Source organism: Carcharodon carcharias, chromosome 1 (genome assembly GCF_017639515.1).
Source record: "Carcharodon carcharias isolate sCarCar2 chromosome 1, sCarCar2.pri, whole genome shotgun sequence".
Classification (NCBI taxonomy): Eukaryota; Metazoa; Chordata; class Chondrichthyes; order Lamniformes; family Lamnidae; genus Carcharodon; species Carcharodon carcharias.
Window position 1 is genome coordinate 257,224,557 of NC_054467.1, and position 14,370 is coordinate 257,238,926.

General features: G+C 52.9%; 1 protein-coding gene across 4 annotated transcripts in view; it reads right to left on the reverse strand.

The window, feature by feature from the left end:
• Positions 1 to 14,370, reverse strand: part of dysf (dysferlin, limb girdle muscular dystrophy 2B (autosomal recessive)) — a 375,567-nt gene that overhangs the window by 69,920 nt on the left and 291,277 nt on the right. For all 4 annotated transcript variants that reach the window (XM_041186042.1, XM_041186052.1, XM_041186062.1 and 1 more), the window contains exon 35: positions 12,242 to 12,265. In XM_041186042.1, the coding sequence (XP_041041976.1) occupies positions 12,242 to 12,265 (24 nt within the window). The remainder of the gene's footprint in view (positions 1 to 12,241; positions 12,266 to 14,370) is intronic.

Here is a 14,370-nt window from a genome sequence, read left to right on the forward strand (position 1 = left end):
AACTTTGGCGCCGATCTCCCCGAGGCAGCGTTCAGCGTCAAAGGGATGTGGGCCCTCGCTCGCGCGCATGCTCGGAAGAGAGCAACCCCACCCCCCCACCGGCTGAGGGAGTCCCTCCTGCCAACCCGCACAGGGAGCGCACAGCACTTCCTAGAGGAGGTCACGCTGGCTGGGCCTTAATTGGGCCGGCCCATGTAAAGTGGTGGTACCCCCTCACCACAATCGAGGGCACTGATCGGAAGTGCGCCCGCTTCTGCACCCCCCCCCACCCCCGCCGCCGCTGAGGGGTGGGAACTCTTCCCACAAGCACATAATCCAGGCCGACGCCAGTGCAGCACTGAGGGAGCGACAACTTGCTGCTGAGGTATTAAACCGAGACCTCCCCCTCAGCCCAGCCCTCTCCCTCAGGTGGTACTCTCCCTCAGTGTTGTGGACAACATCTATCCAGGGACATGACCTGGCTCTCTACCCCACTGCTGTCTGCGGGAGCTTGCTGTGCGCATCGGCTGCCACACCTGCTGCATGGAGCGAGTGTCTACCCTCCGAAAAATGTCCATCTTTGGTTTGCAAAGTACTTCGGGGCATCCTGAGGTTGTTCACGGCATCACTGAAATAGATTTGTTTTTCTCCGATTCTAGGCCCCAGGTTTCACGCAATGGGAGCCTCCCCTCCATCTATCGCTTACCCTTCTGGCTTCGGGGATTCCATATCCTGGATTGGGGGCAGAGTTAACCCAGCGACCACGGGACCTGGGCTCCAGCGTGAATCAATTCCAGGATTTGGTATGATAAGGCTCCCAGACTTGGGCTTTTTGCCGGGAGATGTCGATCGTGCTGCAGTAGGGGGCGCTCTCCTGGGGTTGGGTTGGGGTGTGGTTCAGCCCATTGGTTTGGCTGTGGGTAGCGGGGAGGCAGATGTGTCTCGGCGGCTCAGTCCGTGGAGAGCGCCTGACTGAACCATCAGTTTCAGCTGGCTCCCGGCGCAATTTCACCAATGGCACCCCTCCCTCGATAACTGCTTGCTACCTCAGCTGCCTACTTACCCTACCCCCCCCCAACCTCCCCCACCAATCCCCACCCTCCCCCTACCCCCCCCACCCCCCCCACAACCCCGAAGCTGATCTTCTGACTCCCATGCCCTCTCCATCCCCACAACCACCACCTTCCACATCTGGAATATCACCTCTGCCTCGGCCTATCCTGAAACTCTCGGCCAATAGCTTTGCGAATGTTCTGAGATTGGGCCCTTCTACCCCTGGGCTCTAGGGTGTGGGACTTGGTGAGGAGACAGGCTGTAGTCAAACCCTGCTATCTGCTTAACCCTTGTTTAATAACACTGCATCTAAGCAGGTTAGTGAGTAGGCATGTTACTCCTAGGCACGATTCCAACCTCGCTCTCTCTCTCTCGCTCTCTCTCGAGCCTGACTGATGTCAGTGGTACACCATCATCTACATCACACGTTGAGCGTAACCCATCCTTTAACCCTTCGTACTACAGTTACGTCCTGATTAGACCATTCCAGTTCTCTCCTGACTGCCCTTCCACCCTGCACCCCTCTGAAAACCAGAGCTGCTCTCAACTCTGCTGCCCCATAGGATGATTCGTACCAAACCCCACTCAGCCCTGGGGCTCGCTTCCAGTCCATCAGCGCTTCATATTTTAAAATCGTCACCTTGCGTGGGATCCTTGCGTCCCATCACCCCCCCCCCCCCCCACCTCACCGTGACTGTAACCACCTCCAGAGTTCCTCAACACCACCAACACCACCAACACCGTCATCACCATCCCTCCTCCCAAACTCCTGGCTCGGCTGACATGAGCCTCTGGAGCATTAATCGTCCCAGCGTTGGCCGCTGTGCTTTCAGCTGCCCGGACCCCAGGCTCTGGAATTCCCTCCCTCAACGTCTCGTCCCCACCTCCAGCACTTTGAGGTCATCTTTAAAAATCCACCTCTTTGATCAAGATGGTGGGTCTGCCCTAAATCCCTGCTTCCCAAGCCCGCATAGAAATACAAGTGTCGGCTTGCACGGAACGATTCCCCTTTCCTGGTTTGCAAAGAGCATTGCTGCCCTCTCCTGGTATCAGTAGAATATGGCAGGAGCAGTTCATCTGTGGTGGGATCACTTCACTGCAGTGCTGGCAGGTAAGAGTGTATCGAAGGTAATGGGACGACTCGCGAGCATCTCATCGAAACAAATAAAATTCCAAGCGGACTTGACCGGGTAGATGCTAAGAGACTGTTCCTCCTGGCTGCAGACTTAGAACATGGGGGCCCACAGAGCGTCAGGATAAGTGTCCGTCGCTTCGGACTGAGATGAAGGGGAAATTTCTTCAGCCAGACAGCTGTGAATCTTTGCAATTCTCTGTTGCGGAGAGCTGTGGATGCCAAGTCGGCGTGATTGAGATAGAGATTTACAGATCTTTGCAGACGAAGGGGATTAAGAGGTCATGGGGTTAAGTCAAGAAGGTAGAGTTGAGGTAGCTGATCAGCCAGGATCTTATTAGATGTCGGAACCGGGTTGGTGGGGGGGGGCTGCTGAATGGCCTACTCCTGTTCCTATTTCTTATGTTATGTTCTTAAAACCCAGCCCCTCTCACAGGGTGATGCGTGGAGAAATGAATGAATTTCCCTCCCTCAGTTGCAACCTGTCACCTCAACTTTGGCACACTTTGACCAATGATTTGTTAACACTCAGTTAAAATTCTGGAACTCCCTCCCTAACAGCACTGTGGGTGTACCTACACTGCATGGACCGCAGCGGCTCAAGGAGGCAGCTCACCACCACCTTCTCAAGGGGCAACTGGTGATGGGCAGTAAAAGGTGACTTTGTGGCACCACATTCGGAGAGTGTAATGATGGTCAGGGTTTCAGTTTGAAACGTCTCTGTTACTCGTTTGACCCTGAGTTCTTCTGACCATCAGGGTTTAATTTGTAATAGTGTCCTTCTCGACAGTTTACTATCTGAGTGGATTATTTGTTTGCAATCTGAGGGCCGGAATCTTCTGTGCCCGTTGACACCGGGCATCATGACGGGCGTGAGCAGGCAATTTGGCGAGAAGGCCGAAGATCAGTTTCATGCCCATTGTGAAACCGGTTTGCAACCGTCCACTCTGCCCATCAACGGTGGGTCACATTTCCCACCGTCAGGTGTCAGGATCTTCACTGTAAACATCTGCATCTCATTATAAGCCCAGCTCACCGAAATCACCCTCCAATCATCCTAGCGTGTCAGTGGGATCGCACAACAACCTGGTTCACAACTCTACATAAGCAACGTTACACCTGGCGAGCGGCACTGCGCTCAGGACTTTGAGGTTTGTTTGCCGACCTTGCTTCAGGCAGCACTCACAGTCATCAACGCCAGGATTCACCGGCAGCACCACAGCACTGTTAGGGGGACTCACGGGCAGATCTCTACCCACCTGACCAGCCAGAAGGCTTTTCAATGGCCACAGGACTAAGGCTTGTTTGGGGAAGGGGGAGAATCTGTCCTCAGGCCAAGGAAGTGGCTGCGGTGGGGTGGAGGGTAACCCCTGGTTTGTATGGGGGGCACAAGCTGAGCTGTGTAAGTAGCCTCAAGGTGGTGAGGGCTGAGGAGGGGGTCTCCAGAGGAGATGAGGTCAGATGGAGATGTGGGGGTGTGTGTGTGTGAGAGAGTGAGTGGTGATGTCCCTTGAGCTGGCAGTGAGTGAGATGCCAGTGAATGTGTGATGGGCTTGTGAGGGTGAGAGTTTAGAGTGAGAAGATGGTTACCTTACCCTGGCGGCACGGATGAGATCATTCATCCTCTTTCTGTATTGGATGGCCAGCCTCTTCTGTACAGCGTTGGCACTGACCACCACTGCCATCGCCTCCCAAGCCGGACTGGTGAGGTTGCTGGACCTCCTGCGGCCAGAGTGGGGGTGGGGGACATCACAACGAGCCTCCGAAAGACATTCCAGTGACGGGTCACTGAACTCTTCTTGGCTTTCAGGGCCACGTCTTCACTGGAGCAGCCCTGGGCTGCAAGTACTGAGAACTGTTTGTGTGTGGCTGCAGTTTAGAAATGGCGCCCGGAGCGAGGGAACAGTGAGGTATCGGCGTGGCGGACGATTCAGAGGCTGCCCGGACAGCGAGACAGTGTGCTTCCTGTGGCTGCGTAATTAATGAGGCGGGAAGCGGGTGATACGGTCTGAAAAGCCGCTATTGTGGCCGTGGGTGAAACGTCCATTCTCCCGCACTTAAGTGCGCGTCTGGGACAATTCCACCCTGTGTGTCCAGCTGTGGGTCAGTCAGTAGCTTTGAGTCAAGAAGATCATGGCCCAGATCTTCCATTTCCCAGGGGTGGCGTGGTGGTGGTGGTGGGGGTGGGGGTAGTACCCCAGAGATGCCCCAGGAGATGGGGAAGTCCCTGCACGAGGGCCGGAATTTTATGCCGGACGGATTTTCCGGTCCCGTTGAAGTCAACGGAATCTTGAGGGTCTCGTCCCATTTCCTGGCCTTGCTCCCACCAGGACCGGGCTGTAAAATATCTCCCCGGTTGGCACGGGAATTACCCAGGAAGTTTAAACTTCCGATGGGCACTTACCCTGCACTGGGAACCATACAAAACTCCAGTTTAATTCGGCGACTCTCCCAGCAGGATAATTGCCCAGGAAATGTTAGACAAATTAAAACCACCTCTAACTCCTGGTGACTATGATACAACCCCCCCCCCCACTCCCCCCACTCCCCCGACTAGACTCTCTACCACCCACTACTTCACAACTACCCTCCCAAGCCCCCAACTACACCCCACCTCTTCGACACCCCCCCCACCCCCCGACTAACCCCCAAACTCCTGACTAACCTCCAGAGCCCCCCGACATCCCCTCGCTCGCTGATGCCCCAAATATCACCCCCCCACTCCACACCCCCCCTCCCCCCCCCCCACCCAACTACCTGTCCAATCCCCCAACTAACCCGTGACCTCTCAACAACCCACAGAGCTCCCTGGCTACACCCTGACCATCCCCACAAACCCACCCACTGACCCATCCCACCCACTTACCCTCTCTCCGAGCTAGTTCCATAACAAGGGGCATGGCTTCACTCCCCCCAGCACTGCTGCTCTGCACTGGAAAGACTCTGGAACTGCTGCCCTGCACTGTGAAGGACACTGGAACTGCTGCACCACACTGAGAAGACACTGGAACGGCTGCCCTGCACTGGAAAGACTCTGGAACTGCTGCACTGCACTGTGAAGGACACTAGAACTGTTGCCCTGCACTGGAAAGACTCTGGAACTGCTGCACTGCACTGTGAAGGACACTGGAACTGCTGCCCTGCACTGTGAAGGACACTGGAACTGCTGCCCTGCACTGTGAAGGACACTGGAACTGCTGCACTGCACTGTGAAGGACACTGGAACTGCTGCCCTGCACTGTGAAGGACACTGGAACTGCTGCACTGCACTGTGAAGGACACTGGAGTTGCTGCTCTGCACTGGAAAGACTCTGGAACTGCTGCACTGCACTGTGAAGGACACTGGAACTGCTGCCCTGCACTGTGAAGGACACTGGAACTGCTGCCCTGCACTGTGAAGGACATTGGAACTGCTGCCCTGCACTGTGAAGGACATTGGAACTGCTGCCCTGCACTGTGAAGGACACTGGAACTGCTGCCCTGCACTGTGAAGGACACTGGAACTGCTGCACTGCACTGGAAAGACTCTGGAACTGCTGCACTGCACTGTGAAGGACACTGGAACTGCTGCCCTGCACTGTGAAGGACATTGGAACTGCTGCACTGCACTGTGAAGGACACTGGAACTGCTGCACTGCACTGTGAAGGACACTGGAGCTGCTGCTCTGCACTGGAAAGACTCTGGAACTGCTGCATTGCACTGTGAAGGACACTGGAACTGCTGCCCTGCACTGTGAAGGACACTGGAACTGCTGCCCTGCACTGTGAAGGACACTGGAACTGCCGCATTGCACTGTGAAGGACACTGGAACTGCTGCACTGCACTGTGAAGGACACTGGAACTGCTGCCCTGCACTGTGAAGGACACTGGAACTGTTGCCCAGCACTGGAAAGACTCTGGAACTGCTGCACTGCACTGTGAAGGACACTGGAACTGCTGCCCTGCACTATGAAGGACACTGGAACTGCTGCCCTGCACTGTGAAGGACACTGGAACTGCTGCACTGCACTGTGAAGGACACTGGAACTGCTGCCCTGCACTGTGAAGGACACTGGAACTGCTGCACTGCACTGTGAAGGACACTGGAGTTGCTGCTCTGCACTGGAAAGACTCTGGAACTGCTGCACTGCACTGTGAAGGACACTAGAACTGCTGCCCTGCACTGTGAAGGACACTGGAACTGCTGCCCTGCACTGTGAAGGACATTGGAACTGCTGCCCTGCACTGTGAAGGACACTGGAACTGCTGCCCTGCACTGTGAAGGGCACTGGAACTGCTGCCCTGCACTGTGAAGGACACTGGAACTGCTGCCCTGCACTGTGAAGGACACTGGAACTGCTGCCCTGCACTGTGAAGGACATTGGAACTGCTGCACTGCACTGTGAAGGACACTGGAACTGCTGCACTGCACTGTGAAGGACACTGGAGCTGCTGCTCTGCACTGGAAAGACTCTGGAACTGCTGCACTGCACTGTGAAGGACACTGGAACATCTGCCCTGCACTGTGAAGGACACTGGAACTGCTGCCCTGCACTTTGAAGGACACTGGAACTGCCGCACTGCACTGTGAAGGACACTGGAACTGCTGCACTGCACTGTGAGGGACACTGGAACTGCTGCCCTGCACTGTGAAGGACACTGGAGCTGCTGCTCTGCACTGGAAAGACTCTGGAACTGCTGCACTGCACTGTGAAGGACACTGGTACTGCTGTCCTGAACTGTGAAGGACACTGGAACTGCTGCCCTGCACTGTGAAGGACACTGGAACGGCTGCCCTGCACTGTGAAGGACACTGAAATTGCTGCCCTGCACTGTGAAGGACACTGGAGCTGCTGCTCCGCACTGGAAAGACTCTGGAACTGCTGCACTGCACTGTGAAGGACACTGGAACTGCTGCCCTGCACTGTGAAGGACACTGGAACTGCTGCCCTGCACTGTGAAGGACACTGGAGCTGCTGCTCTTCACTGGAAAGACTCTGGAACTGCTGCACTGCACTGTGAAGGACACTGGAACTGCTGCCCTGCACTGTGAAGGACACTGGAACTGCTGCCCTGCACTGTGAAGGACACTGGAACTGCTGCCCTGCACTGTGAAGGACACTGGAACTGCTGCCCTGCACTGTGAAGGACACTGGAACTGCTGCCCTGCACTGTGAAGGACACTGGAACTGCTGCCCTGCACTGGAAAGACTCTGGAACTGCTGCACTGCACTGTGAAGGACACTGGAACTGCTGCCCTGCACTGTGAAGGACACTGGAACTGCTGCACTGCACTGTGAAGGACACTGGAGCTGCTGCTCTGCACTGGAAAGACTCTGGAACTGCTGCACTGCACTGTGAAGGACACTGGAACTGCTGCCCTGCACTGTGAATGACACTGGAACTGCTGCACTGCACTGTGAAGGACACTGGAACTGCCGCACTGCACTGTGAAGGACACTGGAACTGCTGCACTGCACTGTGAAGGACACTGGAACTGCTGCCCTGTACTGTGAAGGACACTGGAACTGCTGCCCTGTACTGTGAAGGACACTGGAACTGCTGCCCTGCACTGTGAAGGACACTGGAACTGCTGCCCTGCACTGTGAAGGACACTGGAATTGCTGCCCTGCACTGTGAAGGACACTGGAGCTGCTGCTCTGCACTGGAAAGACTCTGGAACTGCTGCACTGCACTGTGAAGGACACTGGAACTGCTTCCCTGCACTGTGAAGGACACTGGAACTGCTGCCCTGCACTGGAAAGACTCTGGAACTGCTGCACTGCACTGTGAAGGACACTGGAACTGCTGCCCTGCACTGTGAAGGACACTGGAACTGCTGCTCTGCAATGGAAAGACTCTGGAACTGCTGCACTGCACTGTGAAGGACACTGGAACTGCTGCCCTGCACTGTGAAGGACACTGGAACTGCTGCCCTGCACTGTGAAGGACACTTGAACTGCTGCACTGCACTGTGAAGGACTCTGGAGCTGCTGCTCTGCACTGGAAAGACTCTGGAACTGCTGCACTGCACTGTGAAGGACACTGGAACTGCTGCCCTGCACTGTGAAGGACACTGGAACTGCTGCCCTGCACTGTGAAGGACACTGGAACTGCTACACTGCACTGTGAAGGACACTGGAACTGCTGCACTGCACTGTGAAGGACACTGGAGCTGCTGCTCTGCACTGGAAAGACTCTGGAACTGCTGCACTGCACTGTGAAGGACACTGGAACTGCTGCCCTGTACTGTGAAGGACACTGGAACTGCTGCACTGCACTGTGAAGGACACTGGAACTGCTGCACTGCACTGTGAAGGACACTGGAGCTGCTGCTCTGCACTGGAAAGACTCTGGAACTGCTGCACTGCACTGTGAAGGACACTGGAACTGCTGCCCTGCACTGTGAAGGACACTGGAACTGCTGCCCTGCACTGGAAAGACTCTGGAACTGCTGCCCTGCGCTGGAAAGACTCTGGAACTGCTGCCCTGCACTGGAAAGACTCTGGAACTGCTGCACTGCACTGTGAAGGACACTGGAACTGCTGCCCTGCACTGGAAAGACTCTGGAACTGCTGCCCTGCACTGGAAAGACTCTGGAACTGCTGCCCTGCACTGGAAAGACTCCACAGTTGCTGCCCTCCATTGGAAATACTCCAGAGCTGCTTCCCTGTACTTGAAAGACTCTGGAACTTGCGGCGCTACACAGGAAAGATTCCAGAACTGCCACCCTGCACCGGGAAGGCTCCGGCAAGTTGGGAGGAAATTCATGGGCCAAGTTGCTCCATTTTCCCTTGTAACTGAGTCCCTCTCCACATCAGTCTCCTGCTTCTCATCTCCTTGATTGATTTTCCAGTCAGGGGCAGGAATTAACTGAAGAGGTTAAGGGATATTGGTTATGTTGCTGGATTAACAAATCCATGTGTGCTAGAGGTGATCAATTTATTTTTTTATTCTCTCATGGGATGTGGGCTTCTCTGGCTGGGCCAGCATTTATTGCCCATCCCTAATTGCCCTTGTTCAGAGGGTATTTAAGAGTCAACCCTATTGCTGTGGGTCAGGAGTCACCTGTAGGTCAGTCCAGCAGATTTCCTTCCCTAAAGGGCATTAGTGAACCAGATGGGTTTTTTTTTAACCATAATTGGCAATGCATCGTTAGACTTTTAATTTCAGATTTTTATTTAATACAAGTTCCACCATCTGCCGTGGTGGGATTTGAACCTGGGTCCCCAGAGCATCACCCTGGGTCCCTGGCTTATTAGTCCAGTGACAATACCACTACCCCACTATCCTCTATTAAAGCTGCTGGCGAGAACGGGCTGCCCTCTGAAGCTGCTCAGTGTGATCTCCTCTTTCCCTGACAACATGATGGGGAAGGTCGCCTATGGCAGGGAAATGTTGGGACCCTTCGAGATCCAGAGTGGGGTCAAACAGGGCTCTGCTCTGGCACCAACACTCTTTAACATATCCTTCTCCTTGCTGCTGTCGTGTGTCTTCAGGCCATCGACAGAGGGCGTCTATTTACAGACCAGAGCCGACAGAAAGCCATTCATCATTATTCGCTTGAGATCCAAGACAATGGTGCGCCAAGTCTTCATCAGAGAGTTGCTCAGCGCTGACGATGCCGCACCGCCATTCCATAGCCCACAACACCTGCAGTGGCAGATGGATAGACTCCCTCATGCCTGTAAAGAGCTCGGTTTGGCTTTCTGCATCAAGAAGACCAATGTCATGCCCAGGATGCTGCCACACTCCCCCATCTATCAACATTGACAATGTGACACTGGAGGTTGCCCACCAGCTTCACATATCTATGCCCCACAATCGCCAGCAATCTGTCACTTGATGCTGAAGTCAACACGCAAACATCACAAAAGCTGCAGCTGTTAGGTCCGGACTGAGTAAGAGAGTGTGGAACAACGGACAGAGAGCGTCAAACTGTGAATCTACCGAACCTGCACCCTCACTGGTAAGACCTGGAAAACCTATCATCAGTAGGACAAAAGGCTGAACAGTCCCAGTATCCTCAGTATCTCTCGTCAGGACAAAGTCACCAGCTCAGAGATCCTGGAGTGTGTTAGTTCCATTAGCTGACACTCACTGCTAAGCTAATGATGCCTGCACTGGCTCGGCCACATTCATCGGATGGATGATGGCTGTACACCCAAAGACATTCTGTACAGTGAGCTGGTCACTGGGTCACAACCTCCTGGGTGTCCATACCTCCGCTACAAGGACCCCTGTGAGTGAGATATGAAGATGGTGGACATTGACACTGACAGCTGGGAGACAGTCGCTGACGGCCGGGACCTCTCGAGGCTGCCTGTTTGTTTTTATTCTTTCACAGGATGTGGGTGTCACCGGGATTTCCCGTCCCTAATTGCCCCTGAGAAGGTGGTGATGCGCTGCCTGTTTGGAAGGGCGGTGGAAGAGGCGGACAGAAAGGGAAAGCTCAGCTGGCCGAGAAGCGGGCCCAGGGAGAACAAAGGCCAGCGGAATCGGGCACCTTCCCAGCCCGCTGTCTCCCTCTGCAGTAAATGTGGCAGAGACTGTCAGGACAGAGCGAGGCCCCTGGGTCACACCAGGCCTTGTTTAACACAGAGTTAACCACCACGGCGCAAACCACCGTCATAGGAGACGGGAATAATCACAGAGGGCCTGGGCTGATAACCCAGTAGAAAGTGAGTTCAAATAAGAACTTAAGAAACAGGAGATGGATTAGACCATTCGGCCCCTCTTGCCTGCTGCACCATTCACTAAGGTCATGGCTGATCTTCAACCTCAACTCCGCCTTCCCACACTCTCCCCGTATTCCTTAATTCCCTAATTACTCCAAAATCTATCAACACTATCTTAAATATACCCAATCATTGAGTATCCATAGCCTCCTAGGAGGGAGAATCCCAAGGATTGACAACTCCTGAGTGAAGAAATTTCTCCCCATCTCAGCCCTACATGACCGACCTCTGATTCTGAGACTGTGACTCTCCTAGTTCCAGACTCTCTGGCTAAGCAAATAGTCCCTGTCAAGCCCTCTAAGAATTTTATAGGTTACAGCGAAATCACCTCTCATTCTTCTAAGTTTTAGGGAATATATTACATAGGATCAAATCCGGTATACTTCATAGAAACAGGCCATTCGGCCCAACCAGTCCATGTTGGTTTTTATGCCCCACTCGAGCCTTCCCTGCCTTTTCTTATTGGAATCTGCCCTCGTTACAAGTTATTCCCTTCTCCCTCATACGTGGTCCAGCTTCCCCTTAAATGCATCGACACTATTCTTTTCCTCTTGCACTCACCAGGACAAACACAAGAATGCCAAATTTCGAAAAAAAACAAACAACAATTTATACCACAGGAGTAAAGGGCGCTGATTGGTTGGCAGGTCAATTCTGATTGGCCGAGGCATTGCCATGGAGAAAGCAACGGGGAATGATAGGCTCCCCAGGCTTCCAGGTAATTCGAATACTGATGCAAGGCTTAAACATTTTTCTTTCTGCTTTTGTGTGTCTACATGTGACTCCAGACCCACAGTAATGTGGATGACTCATATCTATCCTCTGAAAAGGCTGAACAAACCATTCAGTCACATCAAAATTGCGGCCTTGGAGAATGCTGAGTATCACCTTGTTTTCTTGATGGGCAATAAATGCCGGCCTTACCAGTGATGCCCCCCAGCCCACGAATGAAAGGAAAGTCAGTCCCATCTTTCTTTCTCCCTTTATTTCCTCCCTTCTTTCAACTCAGAGGGCACAAGTGATGATCTGATCAGGCCAAGAGCGGCGTTCTTACACAACTCTCCAGTTAAACTCATTCTCTCCCCCTCTTGTGGACATCCACTGCAGGAAGAGGTTTGGCACCAGGTTAGTTAAATTATTTTTAAATAAAAGGAGCCAGGAAATCGGACAAAGCCATTCAGCCCATCAAATCTACCACCTCCTGAGACTGATGATGGACCAGCCTCTCTATCTCCACTTGTCCCAAGTCCCAACTTCCTTCCCAACTCCCATGCTAATCAAGCTGATCTCCCTGCAAAGTGATAGATCACAGCGGGACACAAACTGAGAGCCATTGGGTGGCACATATTTTGCCCTTACCTCCTTCAGTGTGCTAAACTCCTCCTTGAGATGGCAGCATGGTCCAGGCATTGAGAAACAATGAAAGAAAATCCTTGTTAGTGCAAGGAACGAAATGGATTTTGCAACATTTCTAACAGGCAATTACTGTGCCAGTCTCTCGCTCATTCAGGTGAAAACAGAGACACTGTTAACCATGGGGGACAGTGGTGTAATGGTAACGTCATTGGACTTGTAATCCAGAGGCTGAGGCTAATGCCCTAGGGATGTGGGTGCAAATCCCACTGCAGCAGCTGGTGGAATTTAAATTCCATTAACAATCTGGAATTCCACCTTATTAATGGTGACCATGAAACGACTGTTATAAAAACCGACCTGATCCACTCATGCCTTCCTCACTTGGCCACAGCGAAGTGGTTGATTCTTAACTGCCCATTGGGTAAGGGCAAATTAGGGACGGGTGACGAGTGCTGGCCTTATCTGTGATGCCCACTCCCCGTCAAAAAAATATTTTCTCCCGAGCGCAGAGAAGGCCAAGAGGGGATTTGATAGCAGTGTTTAAAATCACGGGAGGGTTAACAACATGGATTATTTTTCTCACGGCTGACGGGTTGATCACCAGAGGACACGGGTTTAAGGAGATTGGCAAAAAGAACCAAGCGTGACATGAGGAAATTCTTTTTTTTTTATGCAAAGAGTGATTAGGATTTGAAATGCTCCGCCTGAGAGGGCGATGGATACAGTTTCAATAATAACCTTGGAAAGGGAATGGGACAAATAAGTAAAGGTGAAACAACGGCAGGGGTAGGGTGAGAGGAGTGTGGGAATGGGACGAACAAGACGGCTGTTTGAATGAGCCAGCGCAGGATCTATGCGCCGAATGGCCTTTCACTGTACTAGCTGTACTAGTCTATGGATGCTATGCAGTGAGTTGGCACAGAATGTGGGGTACAGAGTGCCGCACTGACCCCAACGGCCCCTCGGGGTTGAAGTTATGGTGTCCTCACTGTTGTTAGTGGGAAGGTGAGCAGCAGAGGACAACTGATACCTGCCTGCCAGCTCCAATCCTCCCTTCCCTCCACGACAAGCTGTTCTTCCACTCCACTAATGAAAACTGGGTGAAACTGGTCTCGGGACAGCCCCTCAAGATGGGGCATTAGTGACCAACATCCTATCGTTCATTCCTGCTGACTGATGAAAGGGCATTGTCAATGTCCCACTCCCTGTTTGACCAACCACAGTATCTGTTCAACCATTCAGGGGTACAGATGCCAAACTTTCACCTAAACACCAGTAGGAGGCGGCAGTGTACAGGAGATTTCTGATATAGCTAGAAAACTGAAGTATGGGAAAAGAAATCGTGGGATGTTCCCGGGGGCAGGTCTCACAGGCATGGAGACACCAGAGGCTGAGATCTCCAAGGGGGATGGAATAAAACAGTAATTCGGCAACTGATAGGTAGAATTCCATTTGCCCATACAATTTTGAAATGGTCGAAAAATTAATACATCGATGGAAAAGAAGCCATTCGTAATCTCTCAGTGGTTGGACAGTGTAAAGGGAGCTTTACTCTGTATCTAACCCCGTGCTGTACCTGTCCTGGGAGTGTTTGATGGGGACACTGTAGAGGGAGATTTACTCTGTATCTAACCCCGTGCTGTACCTGTCCTGGGAGTGTTTGATGGGGACAGTGTAGAGGGAGCTTTACTCTGTATCTAACCCCGTGCTGTACCTGTCCTGGGAGTGTTTGATGGGACAGTGTAGAGGGAGCTTTACTCTGTATCTAACCCCGTGCTGTACCTGTCCTGGGAGTGTTTGATGGGTCAGTGTAGAGGGAGCTTTACTCTGTATCTAACCCCGTGCTGTATCTGTCCTGGGAATGTTTGATGGGACAGTGTAGAGGGAGCTTTACTCTGTATCTAACCCCGTGCTGTACCTGTCCTGGGAGTGTTTGATGGGGACAGTGTAGAGGGAGATTTACTCTGTATCTAACCCTGTGCTGTACCTGTCCTGGGAGTGTTTGATGGGACAGTGTAGAGGGAGATTTACTCTGTATCTAACCCCGTGCTGTACCTGTCCTGGGAGTGTTTGATGGGACAGTGTAGAGGGAACTTTACTCTGTATCTAACCCCGTGTTGTACCTGCCCTGG